Genomic DNA, 20,216 nt, shown 5'->3' on the forward strand with positions numbered 1-20,216 from the left:
TTATTTATTAAAATGGTTTATGAAATTTGTTTATAACAATCAAAAAATTATACTTTAGTGTTTAACTTGAACGAAATATTAATTTCACTCGATTTTACGAGGGAAAACGTGATGAAAAGAACTTCCAGGCTTCAATGTACAGAGATAATCGATTTTGTTCATAAATTTGTTCATAACAATTGAACAGATTGCACGAACTTCATCTAAGTTATTAGGATTTGTTAATCGATTGTAAATCTGTTCGTTTTTCGCCTTTTTGAGGTAAAATCAATGAATGCTACAGAACAGGCAGCTCAAATATGAAAAATTATGGTTTTCTGGCATTTTGCAACTTCAATAACAAACAAACAGAGCCTTTTTAGCAAAATCTCCATCGACAGACATCTACAGAATTCAATTAGCTTCAATTAAAAAAATAGATGGAATCGGATGAAAATTGCCGGCTCTGGATCATTTTGAACCCGAATTTTCTAATTCGCCGCACTGCAGCGTGTTTCGACCTACAGCGGCATTGAGCGCGTAACGTCAACACGAAAACACGCACAACTTTTGATGATATGCGAGTTCCCTAATTATTTTTTTACCAAAATCTTCGTAATTAAATGAGCTATCGTAATTAGTCAAGTGAAGCATTGAAATAAATTGAGAAAATTAATTTTATTTGTTTATAAAAATTGTTGCTAATTTCATCAATATTTATGCAAAAGTGATCAAATGATTTTTATTTTATAGAATTAACATATTTGACGAAACATGCAAAAAATTATGGCGATAGTTTGTACTGATCGAGAGAAAAAAAATTAATTACGAAAACAATGCTAAAAAAGTTAAATAACAATAATTTTATATTAAATTTTGATAAGATATAATATGTGTGTGTATATAAAATAAATAAATAATAAGAAAAGTCTATAAACGAAGAACTTTCATACTCTTTTTTTTCGAAAAAGAAATTCCTCAATATACTCAAGTGTGAGTGGTAAGGGAATCGACGTCAATTAAACATCCATAATTTAATGAAAACTTTTCATTTCTCCATTTGAGTACAAAAGACTTATCATTTCATAAAAATGTTTCATATATTTTCTTTTGAAGGTGGTGGTGAAAGGAATTTTATTAAAAAATGTGTGGGTTTTTCAAACATACAACTGCATCAATTTCTAACCTTTCTTATCTTTATTTTTTAAGTGTAGTTTAGTCTGCTTTATGTTTAGGGCAAAATTATAAACTGAAAAACGATAAGAGAAATATCTATTTCTCCAGCTGATCAATAAGGTTATGGCCAAATCTGTACAACCGTTTGTTAATAGTTTAAAAAATTTTTATACAATTTCAAAGGCCATTTATCATAGTATTTTACTAACTAATGGAGATATTTTCATAATTTTATTACTGAAATCTATTCCTTAAGTTCCTATATGATACTCAAATCTCACAAAACTTAAAAAAATTACCACCTATTTAAAAAATTTTTTTAAATAAAAATCAATGTGTATCATATTAAATGAAAATTTAGAAATATTTATAAAAGTATTATAGTTTTTCATTATTAAAATTAATGTATACAAAGCACAGTTTTTATTTGAAATTTCATTAGTTTTTAAGATACTATATATAGACTTACCTTTAGAATTGGTTTGTCTCTTTTAAAATTATGAGATATTTCTTTATAAAATAAATTTTGTTAAGTTTATTTTACAATTATTTACAATTACAATTATTCTACAATTAAAATTAAATCGTAAATGCTAAGTTTTGTAATATTTTGATAAGTATTTTAAGACATTAAAGGTGTATTTTTAAAGTGTTCATATATGAAGAACGCATATGAGTTCAATGGTTAATAACATTTTCGGACATTTTTTCAAGTTTTTAAATTTTTCTAATACATTTAAAACGACTTAAATTCCTAAAAATATTTTTAACTGACCAAACTTTTTCTTAAAATTTCGAAAAATCATGCCAGATGTAAAAAATTCACTTGCAATCTTCTAAATTTTCCCCAGGAATTTTAAGAAGAATAGATTTATCACCTTGAAATCTTTCGAAATTCTATTAAAGCTTTTAAAGTTTATTTTTGAAATCTTTAAAAATCTAAATTTCTAAAAAAAAATAATTTTACGTTTGGATTTGTATCTCTCCCATTCTTCTAAATATTTCTTAAATTTAATCGATTTTTAAAAAATTTATTAATCTTACCATTGATTAATTTTGAAAAAATTCTGTTTCTAATCTTGTCAGACCTTCTAAGCCTTCTAATCCTTGAAAATTATTAAAATTTTTGCTGATTTTCTTTTAAATTTGATAAAATTAAACAGATTGCCTTCAAATCTTCTAGATTCTTCTTTGAAAATTCTGAAATCCTGTGAAATTTATTGCGATATTTGTAAATAATCCCTTAAAATTAATTTTTCGAAATAAAAAATTATTTTAATTATTCCTTGGGACCTTGAGGATTTTGTTGATTTTCGTGAAACCTTACAAAATTTTTAACAAAATTTTCACAAATTTTAATTATTTTTTAATCGATTCCAAATTTCTGAATATCTCTTAAACTTACTCAAAGTTGAAAGAACATTTTTTAACCAACATAAACTTTTAAAAAATATACAAAAGAATTGCGCAAGAAGGCTTAATTTTTCACCATTTTCAAAATTTTTAGAAAATAATTACTAATTTGGTTGATATTTTTTCAATTTTCTTTTAGAATCTATTCAATTCCATTTTTGGTTTAAGATTTATCTTTGTTAATATAAACTCCGACTATATTATTAAAAATTTTACTATTCTGAAGTAAATTCGTTTTTTTGTTTGTTTTGGTTCAAAATATTTTTCAGTAGGAAATTCATTTCTTCCGGCGACAATCAAACTATCTTGCAGAAAATTAAATTTTTTAGCTTCACATATAACTATTGCATTTTTAGTTAAATACTTGTTTTATAATTTTAGTATTCGTTTTTAAGGTTGAATATTTAACAATTTTGTTAAAAGTTAAAAAATATATATATCTTTTTCAATTGAAAATTCATCCTTTTTGATATAAAATTATTCTTCTGGTTTGAAAATGGATTTTTTAGTTGATAATTTAACTGTTTTGTTGAAAATTCAATTTTTTTGTTAGTTAAAAAAAAAAAACATTTTCTTAGTCTAAAAATTTAACTGTATCACTTTCGGTTGAGCTGAACATTTTCTTCTTCGGATTTTGTTTAATTTGAAAATGTAACAATTCTGTGAAACATTCGTTATTTATTTATTTTTTTTTTTTTTGAAAATTGACCTTTCTCACTTACAAATTCAACTTTTTTGGTAGAAAATTTTTGTTCTTGTTTGAAAATTCATCTTTTTTAATTAAGAATTCATTTCTTAGGTTGAAAATCTATTTTTAAGTAAAAATTCTTTTCTTTTGTTATAAAATGGTCGAAGGCTCAAGTACTCTTTTTGGAAATTAAACTATTTTGCTGCAAATTTTGTTGTGGTCAATTTATTGTTTGAAATGATAATGTAACTGTTTTTCGTTGAAAACTTATCTATTTTGTTGAAAATTCCTTTTTTTGTTTTATCGTTTTAAAATTTATTTGAAAAAGTTTGAATTTATGTTTCCGGTGGAAAATTATTAGTTTGAAAATTATATTTTATGTATGCAAATTCAATTTTTTGCTTTACAATTTAAATATTTTATTGGCACTTTGATTTTTTGGTTTTAGTTTTCTGTAGATTCGTGTAGAATAGTGGTAATTGTAGATGCTGAGTTTTTCTGATATTGTGGTGAAATTTAAGGTGAGTGGATTGTGGAAGTATGTAGAAGGGTGTGGATGTGAGAGATTAATTGAGGGATTGTGAGATTGAAAAGGGAAGATAGATATTTTGGAGGATCGAAACAGATTTGTGTGGAAGTTTGTTTGGAGATTTGTGACAGGGTGAGAGAGCTGTGTTGACCGGGTTGGTAGTAGCAGGGTTGGGTAGCGACAAAGAAAGTCGAGACAGGTACCACATTGCGACGGTAAATAGAGGCAGGGAAGCATAGAAGGAGGGAAAGTTTGAATTTGATTCATGGCTAGCGGAGAGAGTATCTCCGCGGAAGAAACAGATCTAGAGCAGGAAGTGTTCAGTACGCCGAAAGAGGAGATCAAGGAAAGGAAGGAAAGGGGGAAGTATAAGAAAACTATAGAAAAGGAAAGATTAAGAGCCAAAAGCGTAGGTTCAATTGAGGCTTTTATCAAAAGGAAGACAGAGGAGGCGGAAAGCAGTGAAGAGAAGGAAGATATCGGAGCGAGCGTTAAATATCAAAAAATGTTTAGATCGCCGCCGGAAAAGCAGAGTTTGGTAGGGAAGAGTGATAATAGTAAGGGGCTGACGGAAACGGAGATGAAAGTGAAGTTACGATAAAAGAGGAAAGACTAAAGAAAATTCGCAAAGTGATGATAGAGGTAATGGGGATTTATAAAGAAAAGCAGAAGAAAAGGGGAGAGTAATTAAAGAAAGAAATTAGGCGGGAAATGGCTGAAGTTAAAAGGGAAATAAAAAAAATGGGAAGAAATCAGGGTAAAGTTAGGAAATAGGATGAAGTCATTAGAACAAAAGCTAGAAAAGCAGGAAGAAGATAATAATAAAAAGGTAGAGGAGATGAAAGCTAGGATGAAAAAACATGAACGCTCGAACCGAGATTATGGTGGGGTCGAGAGTGATAATAAGGAGATGAAAAGGCTGAAGAAAATAGAACAAAGAATAGAAAGGAAAGAGAGGGAAAAAAGAAAATTAAACATAGTGATAAAGGGTATAAGATTAGCGGGGAAAGAGCTGAAGCAAGGGATGGAAGAAGTACTAAAAAGGATTGGTGCTTAGGTAGAAATAGAAGAAATGCGAAATATAGGAAGGGAAGAGCGAAGAGCGGAGATAAGAAAAACAGAAAAGAATAAAAAGAAGGATTAATAGAAGAAGAGGTTATGATGGGAGGGGAGAAGTGGAAGATGGTGGGGGTTTATGTGAACGATGATATGCAGGAGAAAGCAGAGGAGATGAAAGAAATGATTGAAGAAAATAAAGAAGAGAGTAGGCTCACAATAGGTGGGTATTTCAATGCGAGAACAGGTGACAGAGGAGGAAGTGAATGGGGAGAAGAGAGAGGAAAAACCCAAAGATAAGGTAATAAAGGGGGATAGAAAAAAGTTTTTAAAGAGCTTGAATGAGTTGGGATGGTATATCTTCAACGGAAATATAGAAGCAGATGAGAAAGGAGATTATACACGCTCAGGAGGTGAAAGGGGAACGGTAATTGATTATGTGATAGTGCATGATGATGTAAGAAAGAAGGTTAAGAAACTAGAGGTAGGTGATTATATTGATTCGGATCAATTTCCCTTAATAGTGAGAAAAGGTCAGAAATATCAAAATGGGAAAGGGAAATATGGACGAGAAGATGGAAAAAATTATAGGAGAAATAAGAATAGGATAAGAGTGTACAAACAAAAATGAAGTTAGTAAAGGGGGGGATAGAAGTGGGTGGGACGAGGACTGTAAAGAGAAAAAAGGAGGTCAGAAGAAAGGAATTAAGAAATTGGAGAAAAGAAAAAAGTAGTGGGGAAGAATATAGACAAAAAAGAAAGAGTATACTGAGTTGTGTTATCAAAAGAAAGAGGAAGAGAATAACATGCTTGAGGAAGAAGCAGAGAAGGCTAGGACGAAAGAAGAGGTATAGAAGGTAGTAAATAGAGAAAGAAAAAGAAGAAAAAGTGTAAACCAAGGTATTGAAATGGTAGAATGGAAGAAATATTTTTTGGATTTGCTAGGAGGCGTAGAAAGGAAAGTTATGAAGGGGGGGGGGGATATAGTAGAGAAAGAGATGAGGAAGATGACATATTAAGGGAAGAAATAGTTAAGGTTTTCGGAATATTGAAGGATAGAAAGGTACCTGGTATAGATGAGATTCCAAATGAAGTATGGAAATATGGAGGGGAGGAACTTGAGGAATGGGCATGGAGAATGTGTAATAGAGTATGGAGAGAAGAGGGGTGGCCCGAGCTATGGAAAGAAGGAGTAGTTGTACCGATAGTAAAGAAATAAATAGGAGATTAGGTTAAAGATTATAGGGGGCTGACGTTGATGCTAACACTGTATAAAGTACGAGGTGTGTTCAAAAAATAAGGTGACTTTATGGTTTTCTCAAAAAATATTCATTTATTCCTCAATATTTATGATGTCCCCTTCAAAGTAATCCCCCTTAGATGTAATACACTTGTGTCAACGCATTTTTCAATCATCGAAGCACTTCTGATAATCATTTTGTGGTATAGCCTTGAGTTCTTTCAGCGATGCAGTATTTATCTCCTCAATCGTTGAAAATCGATGTCCTTTCATGGGACTCTTCAGTTTTGGGAAGAGAGTAAAGTCACTGGGGGCCAAATCCGGTAAATACGGAGGCTGAGGCATGACTGTGGTGCTGTTTTTGGTCAGAAAATCTTTCACAAGCAACGATGAATGAGCAATGCATTATCGTGATGCAAAAGCCACGAATTGTTTTTCCAAAGTTTCGGACGTTTTTTGCGTATCGCCTCTCAGAAACGGCGCAAAACTTGAAGGTAATACTCGTTGACCGTACGACCTTGTGGTGTAAATGTAGGAAACACAAAGATAATGATAGTGATGAGAAGGAAGAAAGAATGGACAGGGAGATGGAAGGGAATAAAGTTAGAAGAAGTAAAAAAGTATAAATATTTGAGATATATATTGCAAACGAATGGAGATCATACAGCTAATATAAGAGAAAGGATAAAAAAGCAGCAGGGATAATGACAGATATAGAGAATGGGAAAAAGAAGGTTACAAAAATTGGAGAAGGAGAATGTGGTTATTTGATACGCTGGTATGGCCTGTATTAGGTTATGGAGCAGAGATATGGGGATGGAAAGAAATTAAAGATATTGAGAGTTTACAAGAAAGGTATATAAGGTGGACACTAGTGGCAGACTGGATGACACTAGGATACATGGTGAGAGAAGAAGCGCAAAGGGATGAGTTAAGTATTAGAGCGGGAAAGAGGGTATGGAAATTTGAGACGAAGCTGAGGGAGGGAAAGGGAGGGCAGTTGGCGAGAAAGTGTTTGATGGAGGTACAAGAAACGGAATGATTGAGGAATCAAAACACAATAAATGGTATAAGATGATAAAAAAGGAAGGAATGCCAAAGCATTTAGGAAAGGGATGTAGAGAAAGGAGGTGGACCAGAATAGCAAGATTTAGATTGGCAAACGAGGTAAGGGAGGGGATGTACTAGAAAAAAAAAGAAAACAGAAAGTGTAGAATATGTGAATGCTAGGAGGAAACATGGGAGCATGTATGGGAAGGATGTAGGAGAGGAATGGAAAATAAAGGAAGCTGGCGAGAGAATGTGGTTAAAATTCTAGGGGAGGATGGATTAGGAGAAGAATGGATCACTTGAAAATTAACTTCTTTCGTTGAAAATACTATTTTTTATCTGAAATTTTGTCTAGTCCATTTTTGGTTGAATACTTATTATTTTACTTTAACATTTGTTTCTAAAGATGGAAATTAAAGAATTTTGTTGGCATTTTTTTTCTTGAAAAATTACTTTGTTAGTTGAAAATTTATCTTGTTTGGCGGCGAATTATTCTATTTCGATTTTAAGTTAAAAAATGTATTTTTAAGTAATTTATTCGATTGAAAATTTAAATATTTTGTCGAAAATTCGCTTATTAGTTATTAAAAATTAATTGTGTACTAAAAATATGACTAAGGTATGTAGGACTAAATTTAAAAAATTTAGACTCAGAAATCTTCTACTATACCTATTGACATTAAGTAAATTATATTTTCCTTTTCGCAATGAGTCTAATGATTCTAAGGTAACATGCGATTTGAAAACCATAATACGTTTGACGAGCAACTAGATCGTCATTCATGAAGGCGGGAGAGTTCGGGTTACTGCTCGTGCATTTTCGGCTCTACACGAGGCAGGCCTACGCATTGTGTAGCAGAGCTGACTCACCGAGACGCTACGTTTGGATGTGTCGCTCCCAGATGGATGAGTGGTGGGGGCCGAAAAGTCCCACGTTCCGGAGACACAGCCTGGAGTTTTCTCTCCGTGTGATCACTGAACGGTTCACCCGAGTGAAGTCTAACATTCACCTAGCATCGTGGAACGGCTCCGAGTGCACCCGGGTGGTCCCCTAGAACGCACCCTATTAAGCGAAACATAGCAGGGCTTAAAAGAGCTTCGTCAAGATTGAAACTCACGTTTTTTGCGTTGTACTTGCGATTCACTCAACAGGTTAGAAAAAATCGTACTTTTTAATTAGAGATGTTGGAAAAATATCGTGCCCAATGACACGGGAGCTACGTGATTTTTACACATTACTACTGCTCTCACTTCGTTCAGACAGCAAACTTCACGCTCATCAAAATCACTCTGTTTCCTGGTTTATTTCACAATATACTATTTTTCACCACTTTACCAGTGTAATAAACAGATATTTTATGATAAGAGATTTTTGTAAGTGTAAAAATAAAAATTTCTTACATTTGGTTTCGAACCATCCCACACATTGAAAGTAAGGCCGATTAATCTAAGAGTCAGCACACACTGCGGCATAGTCCATTTAATATCGTAATCTTCTGTACTTGTACTATAATAACCTTAAAAGATTGTAGTCTTTAGATATTGCAATTGAGGTGACGCATGCAACAACTTGACAAGCGCTCGAACCACGTGGAAAGATTGGCCACTCGGGATAATCTATCGATAAAAAAAAGTGGCCAAAATGTAAAACAAAATATACTTTTGTCTTCAGCTTCACTCAGCCGACAAATTTTTCAAGGCCGGTTGTTGATAAAAATGCTTGAAATTTTTATGGTGTATTCTGAATATATAAGCGATGACTATAAACAATGTATTCAGTTTAAAAAGCAAATATCTTTGTTCTTATTTGATAGCGAATTGATTCCGAACGAAAACCACGTTTCGTCAACTTTGACCAGTGGGACGGTCATCGAAAAAATTTTAGTTAAAAGAACTTGTCACGAGTTAGCTGTTCGCTAGACTTTGAGAAAGTTTTCCTGATAATTTGAAGAAAATCGGTCGAAAATTGTGGAAATGGCAGCGAGTTGAATTCAACACACGTTACCGATGCAGTGCTCCGCTTATCGGCCTTTGTTTCTCAGCCATGAAGCAGCAGCCGCAAAGAACAACAAAACGCTTTAGCGGCAGAGTGTTTTTACTTCAACTCGCTACCATTTCTACCATTTTGACCAATTTTCTTCAAATTTTCAGAAAAACTGTCTCAAAGTCTAGTGATGCTATTAAATAAAAAAATTGCTATTAAATAAAAACAAACATATTCGCTTTTTAAACAAAGTGCGTTGTTAATAGTCATCGCTTATACAGGGTGCCCAAAAATTCCCGGGCGGTTGGATATTTCCTCAGGTAAAATATTGTCCAAAAAAGTGAAGGTCATTTCGGAAGTAAATTTCAACAAGAAATTCAATGGTGATCTTCATTTTGGCCTTGAAGTTGACCTTTATGTCTTTTTGAAGGTCAACCTTGCTTTTTTAAATGGAAACCCCCCTATTTACATCTGCAATCGATAGCGCGGAAAATTCTACGTTCAGATACGTACCCAAGTCATAGGTCAATTGTAACGTTCAAGGTCAGTTAGAGGTTATTTAAAGTTAATAACGTTTTTCAAAAGGTCAGTGCATTTCCTAAAGTACATTTCAACGAGAAATTCATTGGTGAGCTCTGTATTGATCTTGGTGATGATCTTCAAGGTTTTTTCAAGGTTTATTCCAAGCAGTTTACGTTTACGTTTAGCATTATCCAGGAAGAACGACGTGGACGTAGTAAATTCTGTTCCCTTTGGGAATTAATACAGAGCTCACCAATGAATTTCTTGTTGAAATTCGCTGCAGTAATTACATTGGCCTCTTGGAAAAATCTGTTAATTTCAAATAACCTCTAACTGACCTTCAACGTTACAATTGACCTACGACTTGGGTACGTACCTGAACGTAGAATTTTGCGCTCTATCGATTGCAGATATAAAAAAGGGGGTTTCCATTTAAAAAAAAAAACAAAGTTGACCTTTAAAAAGCCATGAATGTCAAAATGAAGGTCATCATTAAATTCCTCGTTGAAATTTACTTCAGGAATTATACAAACCTCTCGGGAAACTTTGTTAATTTCAAATAACCTCTAACTGACCTTGAACGTTACAGTTCGCCTATGACTTGGGTACGTACCTGAATGTAGAATTTTCCGCACTATCGATTGCAGATGTAAAAAAGGGAGTTTCTGTTTTGAAAAACAAAGGTGACCTTCAAAAAGCCATGAAGGTCAATTTCAAGGTCAAAATGAAGGTCACCATTGAATTTTTCGTTGAAATTTACTTTAGGAATGGCCTTCACTTTTTTGAAAAATATTTTACCTGAGGAAATATCCAACCGTCCCGGGACTTTTTAGACACCCTGTATATTGAGAATACACCATACAAATTTTATACATTTTTATCAACAAACGGCCGAATAATCGCGAGTTATATTTTACAAAATATCGATTTTTGGTCGGAAAATTTTTCAACTTTTTATTGTTTATCTTGAGTAATAATTATCGAATGAAAAAGTTTCATCCGAAAAATGTGTCGCCCGGGTCAAGCTGAAGACGAAAGTATATTTTTTTTACGTTTCGGCAACTTTTTTTTATCGATATTTTTTCCCGGGTGGACAATACTTCTTCGAGGTTTTGAGCACTTGTCGAGTTGTTGCATCCGTCACCTCGATTTCTGTACAAAATTTAAGTAATTGGTTAAATCAATTGTTAGAAATTAAAATTTGGATAAATATTGATATGTTTCACTCCGAAGAAATACACAGTATAGTTCAAATAGAAATATTCTACTGAAATTTTAAGACTGTTCATTACCTAAGAGTAAGTAAGTCATGTTGAACAAAAATGCTGCTATAACGCATTGTTTTGTACTTCCAAATACTTTGATGAAGGCGTAAGTTACACATAGTGCAAATATTAGATGGCTTACACTCCAAGCTATAAATTAATAGTTTAGTCATCAATGAATGGATGTAATTTTACGTATTAAAAAGGAGACAATCATTACCATAGTTCCAGTAGCCCAGCGTTAGACCGCACACAGTAAAAAATAAGTGTTGAGTAGTTGGATCTTTTCCATAAATCGAATATCTGTGGATTAAGGCGAATGGAAACCCTAAAAAAAGTACTAACCATTACATTTAAAATATAAAATCAAACCTGGATTTAATGTTAATTTTGGGACTAAGCGTGACATTAAATCCAGATTCTCGGAATCATTTGGTATATTTCCTGTTTTTCTTTCTTTTTTGTTTCTCTCTCTGTTTTGTGACGCTTTGATCACTGCACATCCTCCCGCAGCACTTTTATTAATCCCCAATGCGCGGCGTCAATTCTTGGAAACATGAAATGGAGAAACACGGAATCCAGATTTGAATGCATATTTTTTATTATTTTTAAAAACAGGGTGACCGTTAGAATGCAAAAAAATTCCGGCGATAATTTTATATTGTAAACCTGATAAATTGAACAGTTTTAAATTAAATGCCGTTAAATTGTACAATTTCGGAAATTATTTCAAAAATTATATATATACATATAAATTTGTCATAATGTCATAAGGACAACCGTAGGATTTCGCCGAAAATTCGATAACGAATATGGTTCGCTTCTCAAAGTAAAGAAGAACCATGTCAGGCCTCGCGTGAGCAAGAGAAAGAATTGTAGAGAATATAAAGTTCCAGTATATGCGGCACTTCCCATTCTCGACAATTGACTCGATTTCCCTAGGAGCATTTAGAGGAGCGATATTAAGGTTAAAGCCGTAAGAGTGACAGAGATGGCAATAAAGCACTCTTAGTGCCGCATTGTGCCTTTGAATGTAGGTCGTTCCCGCGTGAGTTGTACAACTAGATAGTATGTGAGCTAAATGCTCGGGGTGTGCATGACACGCCCTGCAGCTATCATCAGGAATGTCTTAGCTCAAAATATGGCGACGGTATGTTAAGGTGGAAATGACACCGTCTTGGCATGCAAAAATGAAGCCCTACGTACCAGACTTCAATCCGGGCGATTTAAGGAAAGCAAACGTTAGCTCACAAGACATTGACTGATCCTTCACATTTCTGTGAAGATACCGTACATCCTCTTATCGAGGAGCTGTTCACGAAAGTTTTTCTATTGTGCTTTCTTAATCCGGGCTTTGAGGAGTGAGGATTCTAGATAGATAAGATATGATGTATTTTGCTCAACCCTAATACTGAAATTAAGTCCCAGTGTTTCAGCAGCCTCCTCCGCTGCTTTGTACAGAAAAGCTCCATTGCCCACTTCTTCGTGCTTCCTGAACATTTTAAGAAGAGGGTCTCTTCCATTTTCAACTCTATGTGCTGTACCCAGAATAATCCTGTTGTGAAGACATTCAAGGCTCAATATTCCGCGACCACCTAGACGGCGTGAGATGTACAGTCGCGGAACGGAAGACCTAAGATGCATGCTTTTGTTCATGAGCATAACCTTTCTCGTCTCGATATCAAGGGATCTGAGCTCGTTCTTCGTCCATGGAACTACTCCAAATGAATAGAGTACTATCGGGACGGCAAGCATGTTCGTTGTAGATACTTTGTTCCTCGCCGACAGTTCGGAAAACCAAATCTGTCGGATGAGACGTTTGTATCTGCTTCGGAGAGTATCCTTTATAGATGTCACATCCTGAATGCAACTCTGTGGCACGCCTAGGTATGTATAAGTCTCTCCAGCGAAAAGGTGGCGTATAGTGCTTTTATCAACGAGCTCAGGATCTTCAGACATGCCATTAAGTTTTCCTCGGTTCAAATAAACCTTGGCGCAATTTTTCTACTCCAAATTCCATTCAAATTTCCTTAGTATATCGTTTGACAATCCCTAAAGTTAGATGTAGTTGCTCTTTGTTTTTAAAACAGACCTTAAGATCATCCATGTAGACTTTTCTCCAAAATACTTCGACCTCCTCTGGTTTGGGTGGGTGTTCGACAGTAACTGGGGTCTTGGAAGAGTCGAGATGGGTCACAGAAAAACTGTTGATTTTTTCTGACCGACCTCTCCCTCCGTTCTAGACTTCTCTTCGCGTCAGATAGTATCCGTATTCTCTCAATAATATGCTGCCTGATGGTCAGCAGCTTTGACTTGTTAAGTGTGTGATAACGGGTCCGGAGTTCGCGCGCGAACTTTCGGACCTTGGCGGTGAAATTCCTGCCAGATGTGATGTAGTCAATCACACACTGAATGCGGGACGCGTACTGTCTTGCCCAGCATATCTTTATCGCAAGTTGATGCATTCGTCTTTTGGTCTTATGATCAACCGTTGGTTTTGTTTTACGGTTCGCATCGGCCAAAGCTCTCGCTGCATTATACACACAATAATTGATAGCCCAGAGGTCGGATTCTCCGGAAAAATGTCCACGAAGCTCGTCATTCATTTCAGCCAGATCTTTAGGCTTAAGAGAAACCTTGGTGTTGATGTCTTTTCGGGTCATAAAGCATCGCTCTTCCTCTATTGGATGCCTGCCCGCGGTTGGTCTTAGTGTCGCCTCTTTTTTTCCGTTGCCGGCTTGTTCTAGCTGTGGTAGAGTAGGCGTTCCGCTTACATAGACCCTTTTTCGCAGTAGTTTAGCATGGCTCCGCAGACGTTGCTGCGAAAAGTTCGATAGCTCGGGGTGTTTCTGGCACCACAGAGCATTCAGCCGTGCCATGTAACCCCGTTCAGGGGCCACACTTGCATCGTGGCACTCTAGCAAGTCATGATTCAGTCGCTCCGTTCACCCAAAGGTCGCGAGATCCCGCCGATCCATCGCATTGAAGCCATTTTCATTGGCTCCCCCAGCTCTAGATTGTTCGGCATTGTTGACCGACCCATTGTCGGGAGACCTGCGCGTTCTGTTGTTTTGAACCGCACTTACTACAACTATGTTTGGTGTTGTCATTGTTGTTCCCACGAGAACCTAGGGAAAGGGGTTCGTCCATCCTTGTAGAGCCCCGCATGCAAGGATAAGGCTGCGTACTCTAAGAGGTCGCCTGGTATCCCAGAGTCACCGTTCTAGACCCCTCACCCAGATACCATTCAGCTTTTGGCATGGTTTTCACACCTCCGCTTGGGGGTTAATTCCTTCTGGACAATGTTTATGGTGTATTTACACGCCTGTGGTATGTAGACGAAAAATGTATCTTCCTCTCACTCTACCATGTGACGATGTTATGCATTTATCTCAATCTAGATTTTCCACCCAACGGAAAAACAGAGAAAATCTAGAGTGCGATAAATGCTCGGTATCGTCACATGGTAGAATGAGAAGAAGATACATTTTCCGTTTGCAAACGACAGGCGTGTAAATACATCTACAGTACGAAGATGCACTCGCGGATAATAAAAAAAGCATAAAGTGAAATATTTAAATTATATAACAATTAAAAAAAAATAGGTTCATGTTTTAACCACATGTTAAATCCGACGGTATAAGAGGCTCACTTATCAATTCTACATCCTTTATGCATCAGCACCAACTTCCATCCGAACCCATAACGAATCGATTTTTCAATCTGTACCTCCGATCTTTTTGAATCCGTGAGACTTTTTGAGTTTCAGAAGAATGAATCCGACACTAGTTCGATTGAATATGTGTGGATCCGAAACTAATCCGAATAAATCATACACCAATCGGAAAAACATTCAATTCTTCTTAACCTGATGCCCCAATCCAAATGAATCCAAGATTCATCCAAAAGCTAGTTTTAATCCTTTCAATGCTCTGAAGTCCGTGCCGACAATCGCCGTTTTCTAGATAATTCAACATTTTAATTTTTTCGTTTTGAACACTTGTTTACTTGGTTAGTTCGTGGTGAGCGAGGACCAATAATTGTATATAAGCCTAAATTGTTTTTCAGGATCATCCATAACTCAAAATTTGTATTTCGGAATTCTTTCTACTGGTCTAATTTGGAGTGCCTGAGTACCATCCCGGTCTAGAATACTAGGAAATTTTTTTCAGTTTTCGCAAATATTATGCAAATACTAATTTTAATTAATAGGGGTGGTTTTACCCACTGAAAATATATAATTTTTTAAATGCAGACAAACCTTAACTTTATTTTTCTATTTTCTTTATGAACATAAATATTTGTTCACAATTAAACTATTTTTTCAAGTTTTTACTGCACCAATTGATGTCAATTTTTAAATTTTTCGCCTATTCAAAATAGGGTTAGCAACCCCCGAAAGTCAAACCCACCAGAATTTGTTACACTTTTTATAAGGATTATTACCCACCTGGTTTACTACAAAATATTGATAACAAAAAAAGGTACTAAAAAAATTGTTTTTAAAGGTGAACTTTGAGGGCGGTTTTCATCCCTTAAATGTGTTTTTAGAATATTTTCACCTTAATGTAGTCTAAGGAAAAATGTAAATTAAAAAATTCGCTTTTAAACTATTCCATTATTCAAATACTAATTTTCATTGATAGGGGTGCTTTTACCCACTAAAAGTATTTTTTTATTAAAAATGAAGAAAAACGGTTACCTTATTTTTCCATTTTCCTTATAAACATAAATATTTTGTCGTAATTAAAATATTTTTTCAGGATTATCAGCAACATTATAGGTAGAGGCTATCAATACAGCGAATTAGGTCCGCAATAGAACACCTTCTAAAAAGCTTAACGGAAAGACGCCATATGAAGCTTGGTTTGAGAAGCCTCCAGATGTGTCATACTTCAGGCGCTTCGGTAGTGAAGTGTTAGTAAAGGACAGGTCACCAGATTTAGGAAAAATCGAGCCGCGAGCAGAAGCAATTTTCTTGGGATACAGCGTGGAATTCAAGGCGTACCATTTTAGGCTGAAGGATTTAAGGAAGGTTAACACATCTAGGGATGTCATTTGCTTGGAGGAAACTCCGATCCGTTCGACCGAGTGTTCCAAGGATTTTCGTACGAAATATTTTCTTCAGCAAAAATCGTCAAGTGATTCAGACGAAATAGAATGGAAATGTTTATTACACATATACAGGGTGTCTAAAAAGTCCCAGAACTGTTGGATATTTCTTCAGGTAAAATATTTTTCAAAAAAGTGAAGGTCATTCCTGAAGTAAATTTCAACGGGGAATTCAATAGTAACCTTCATTTTGAACCTTAAGTTGACCTTCATGGCTTTTTAAAGGTCAACTTTGTTTTTTTAAATGGGAACCCCCTCTTTTTACATCTGCAATCGATAGAGCGGAAAATTCTACGTTTAGGTACGTATCTAAGTCATAGGTCAATTGTAACGTTCAAGGTCAGTTAGAGGTTATTTGAAATTAACAAAGTTTTCCAAGAGGTCCTCTTGCCTCTCACGCTTCAGTGAAGATGTTCGAACTGAAAACCTTGAGCTTCTTGAAAAAAAGCTATGCGACTGTAAAAATGAGTTACAGCATTACGAATCATCTCCCTATCAATCAAAGTATCCTGTTGCAGAATCCGATTCTGTAATTCGTCCAATTTTTACGGTTGCGTTAAGTATATGCTCGAACCTCCCTACCGTAATGAGCCGCTGCTCCGTCCTGCTGGAACCAAATATTTTGAAAATTCTTGCCTGCAATCTCCCTTATTCTTGGTACAATTTGGTTTCTGTGAAGCTCTTCATATGCACGGGCATTGAGATTACCATCGATGAAGAAACGGCCTATCAATGTATCATTCAAGACACCAGCCCAAAAGTTAATCTTTTGTGGATATTGTCTGTGACTCTCCAACATCCAATCAGGATTTGTGTCGGACCAATATCTACAATTTTGCCTGTTAACTTCACCTTTTAAAGTGAAAGTAGATTCATCTGAAAATACTGTATTGTACAAGAAAAGAGGATCCCTATCAATTCTGTCCATCATAATTTCACAAAATTCAACCCGACGATCAGGATCGTCTTCATTGAGCTCTTGTAATAGATGAACTTTGCAAGGATGGAAATTAATGCTTTTTAAAATATTTTGCACTGTCTCAGTAGCAACGTCATGCTCATCACTAGCTCGACGTAAACTAAGGTGTGGGTTTTCAACAAATGCTTGGGCTATGTCCATCTGTATCTCCTCAGATCCTGCAGATTTTGGCCGACCAGTTCTCTGAAGGTCCTTGATAGATCCATGATTCATAAAGCGTCTTACAGTTCTTTAATTGTTGATACAGAGCTCACCAATGAATTTCTCGTTGAAATTTACGTCACAAATTACACTGACCTCTAGGAAAACTTTGTTAAGTTTAAATAAGCCCTAACTGACCTTGAACGTTACAATTGACCTATGACTTGGGTACGTACCTGAACGTAGAATTTTCCGCACTATCGATTGCAGATGTAAAAAGGGGGGTTTTCATTTAAAATAGCGAAGTTTTTAGACACCCTGTATAATTGATCAGTGATTCCCAACGATGAGAGTGGCTACGATGAAGAAAATTCTTCGGAAGGCAAGGATTTGCTTGGATTTGATGTTCCAGCTCCTGTGGGTGCACCAAGACGAGATTGGCCACCTAAAGATCGCACTGGACTACCTGGTGGACCACGGAAAATCTACGGGGCAACAAATAACGACGTCCAGATTTAGCTAACACGACAAGTGTGTTGAGTCGATTCAATAATTGGGGAGGATCCATAGATGACAGGCGTTCCTTCACCGAATATAAATTTCTCATGGAACTCGTGACGATAAATGTCAAGTCAACAAAATTATTTGTTGAAAACAGGTGGTTAAGTGGTCTTCAAGCATGTGGCATCTGATGTTCTGGCCAAGGCTTTAACCAGGCCGAAACATGAACAATGTCTTCGTTTACTAGAACTATCTAAAGTGTAAATGGTTTATCTAGAGGTTTTCTCAAGGAGAAGTGTTGGATTCGTTAATTTAAATGTGTTCGAACCTCAGCGTTTATTTATCGCGTACGACGTTTCTTTGTTTTGTCACGTCAAAGCCTACTAAAAGAGTTAGTTAAAAAAAAAAGTTTAAAAAAAAACTATTTTTGGGAGTGAACTTTGAAGTCGGTTTTCACCCCTTAAATGGGTTGTTAGAATATTTTTACTATAATGATGTCTACGAAGCAATGAAATTTTAAAAATTCGCTTTTAAACTATCGTATTATCCAAATACTAATTTATGTTAATAGGGGAGGTTTTACACACTAAAAATATTTTCTATTAAAAATGCAGAAAACGTTAACTTTGTTTTTTTATTCTCTTTATAAACATAAATATTTGGTCATATTTAGACTATTTTTCAAGGTTTATCTGCAGAAATTGATGTAAATTTTTCACCTATTAAAAATAGGGGTTGCAGCCCCTAAAAGTTAAATTCGTCAGAATTCGCTACACTTGGTTTTACTAAAAAATATGGAGTACAAAAAAAGATAATAAAAAAAACTGTTTTTGGGGCTGAACTTTGAGGGCGGTTTTCACCCCTTATAGATATGTTTTGCGTCTATAAAAAAACACGTATCTCTTCTTTTTCAATGTACTACAATATATCCAAGAATCATCAAAATAGGTGAGTTCGGGTTAGGGTACCTTTCTTTCAGATGATTCGTTTAAAGTTCTTGTTAAAAAACTTCACGACTGCTTCTTCATAAAACACCTTCCAGCGTACAAAGTATTGAACAAACCGAATCCATTTCAAATCAGGCAGCGCCCTACACTTGAAATCGCAGAATCTCTCGAGGGCAAAGTATATTGTTCTTTAGAGGAAATTAAACTGAAAAAATTTAAAATCCATTTTCGCAAAAAATCCACCCTTAAATTTTTTTGAACTTGTAGTTTGATAATGGAGATATCTTGTAAGTTTTATGCTTGCTAAGTAACATTTGTAACCAGGAAATCTAAAGAAATTCTATGAAAAACGTCTCTTGTGCTTTTGCGATATTTTTTATAGTTCGGGAAAAAAATTTTGAAAATACATTTTTAGGGGGAAAAAATTCTCCCGGTCTCAAAAATGATTTATACCGAATGGTGATGCTAAGATGCCTTTCCCTCATCAGTATCAACTGAAAAAAAAATATTTAGAAAAATGAGAAAGGTGGGGTTTTCCCGAAATTATACTTTATTCGTGTTTTCAAAATTTGAAAAAAATAATAAAAAATATTTTCTTAAAAACCCCACATTTTTTATTTTTCTTTACATTTTGTTGAGTTTCTACGGATAAAAGAAAGGCATCTTAGCAGCATCATGCCGGGTTAAACCGCACGTAGAAAAAAGAACCTTATACTTCGCTAAAAACCAAGTGAAACCTACTGATCTTTCAAGTACGTATATGGACAACACGACAGTTCAGTAAACGTTACAATTACAGGCAACTAAATATGAATATCATTGATGGTTGAAAGTTACCAATTCTCAAGTGGTGCTGACATGCGGATCAATAGATTTTACCACAGAGAGAACTAGGTGTTCACTCATGTTGCGGCTCAAATGAAAGTTGATGTCATTTGCAAAGTCCGGTTGGTAAGTGAGCGATTTACAGCATATGCCGGTAAAGCAAAAACAAACGATATTAATATTTACTCTTTAAAATTATTCACATAATTTTAATTTGGAAAGTATTAAATGTACAATTAATAAACTGTCGTAATTAATTATTATTAAGGGAATCTTTTAGAAACATATTCTTCACCAAACAGTATTAAGATCAGCAAAGCTAATTAGCCGTTACTAATATTTTAAAATATTACAATGATCTTCAGTTGTTTTAAATTAAATAAAATTAGAGAGGCTTCAGAAACATTCATTCTTGCATTCGTTTTTGCAATAACCCTACGTCACTCCTAATAATATATTTGTACTTTTAAAAAGTAACATATGTAATTGCACAGCTTCCCATAACAACAAACATATTACTCAGGATTGCATTGCGTATACTGTTCGTTATACTTACTTTATAAAGTTGAAAATATATGTTGGGTATTTTCTTGAAATAAATAAAGAAATTCAACAGGATTAATGCAAGATTCCGTTTTTAATAATTGAATATTATTGATAATGACTTATTTATAAATGTGAGAATAAATAATAAGTTAATTGACCAATGACTTACGACGAAAATTTTCTTACATATGAATCAGTGCTCCAAACTTTGGGAACTTTTTTAATTGCGCTTGCGTTGCACCAACAACACGATTTGTTACTTT

The 20,216-nt window shown here is 34.8% G+C and overlaps 1 protein-coding gene across 1 annotated transcript in view; it reads right to left on the minus strand.

Annotated features, from left to right (window-relative positions):
* Nucleotides 1-8,307: 8,307 nt before the first annotated feature.
* Nucleotides 8,308-20,216, minus strand: part of LOC117175533 (lysophospholipid acyltransferase 5-like) — a 121,627-nt gene continuing 109,718 nt past the window's right edge. Inside the window, exons 2-5 of the mRNA XM_033365240.1 lie at nucleotides 11,123-11,230; nucleotides 10,930-11,052; nucleotides 8,533-8,648; nucleotides 8,308-8,421 (exon numbers count right to left, since the gene is read on the minus strand). Of these exons, the coding sequence (XP_033221131.1) occupies nucleotides 8,308-8,421; nucleotides 8,533-8,648; nucleotides 10,930-11,052; nucleotides 11,123-11,230 (461 nt within the window). The remainder of the gene's footprint in view (nucleotides 8,422-8,532; nucleotides 8,649-10,929; nucleotides 11,053-11,122; nucleotides 11,231-20,216) is intronic.

This window comes from Belonocnema kinseyi, chromosome 6, assembly GCF_010883055.1.
Source record: "Belonocnema kinseyi isolate 2016_QV_RU_SX_M_011 chromosome 6, B_treatae_v1, whole genome shotgun sequence".
NCBI lineage: Eukaryota > Metazoa > Arthropoda > Insecta > Hymenoptera > Cynipidae > Belonocnema > Belonocnema kinseyi.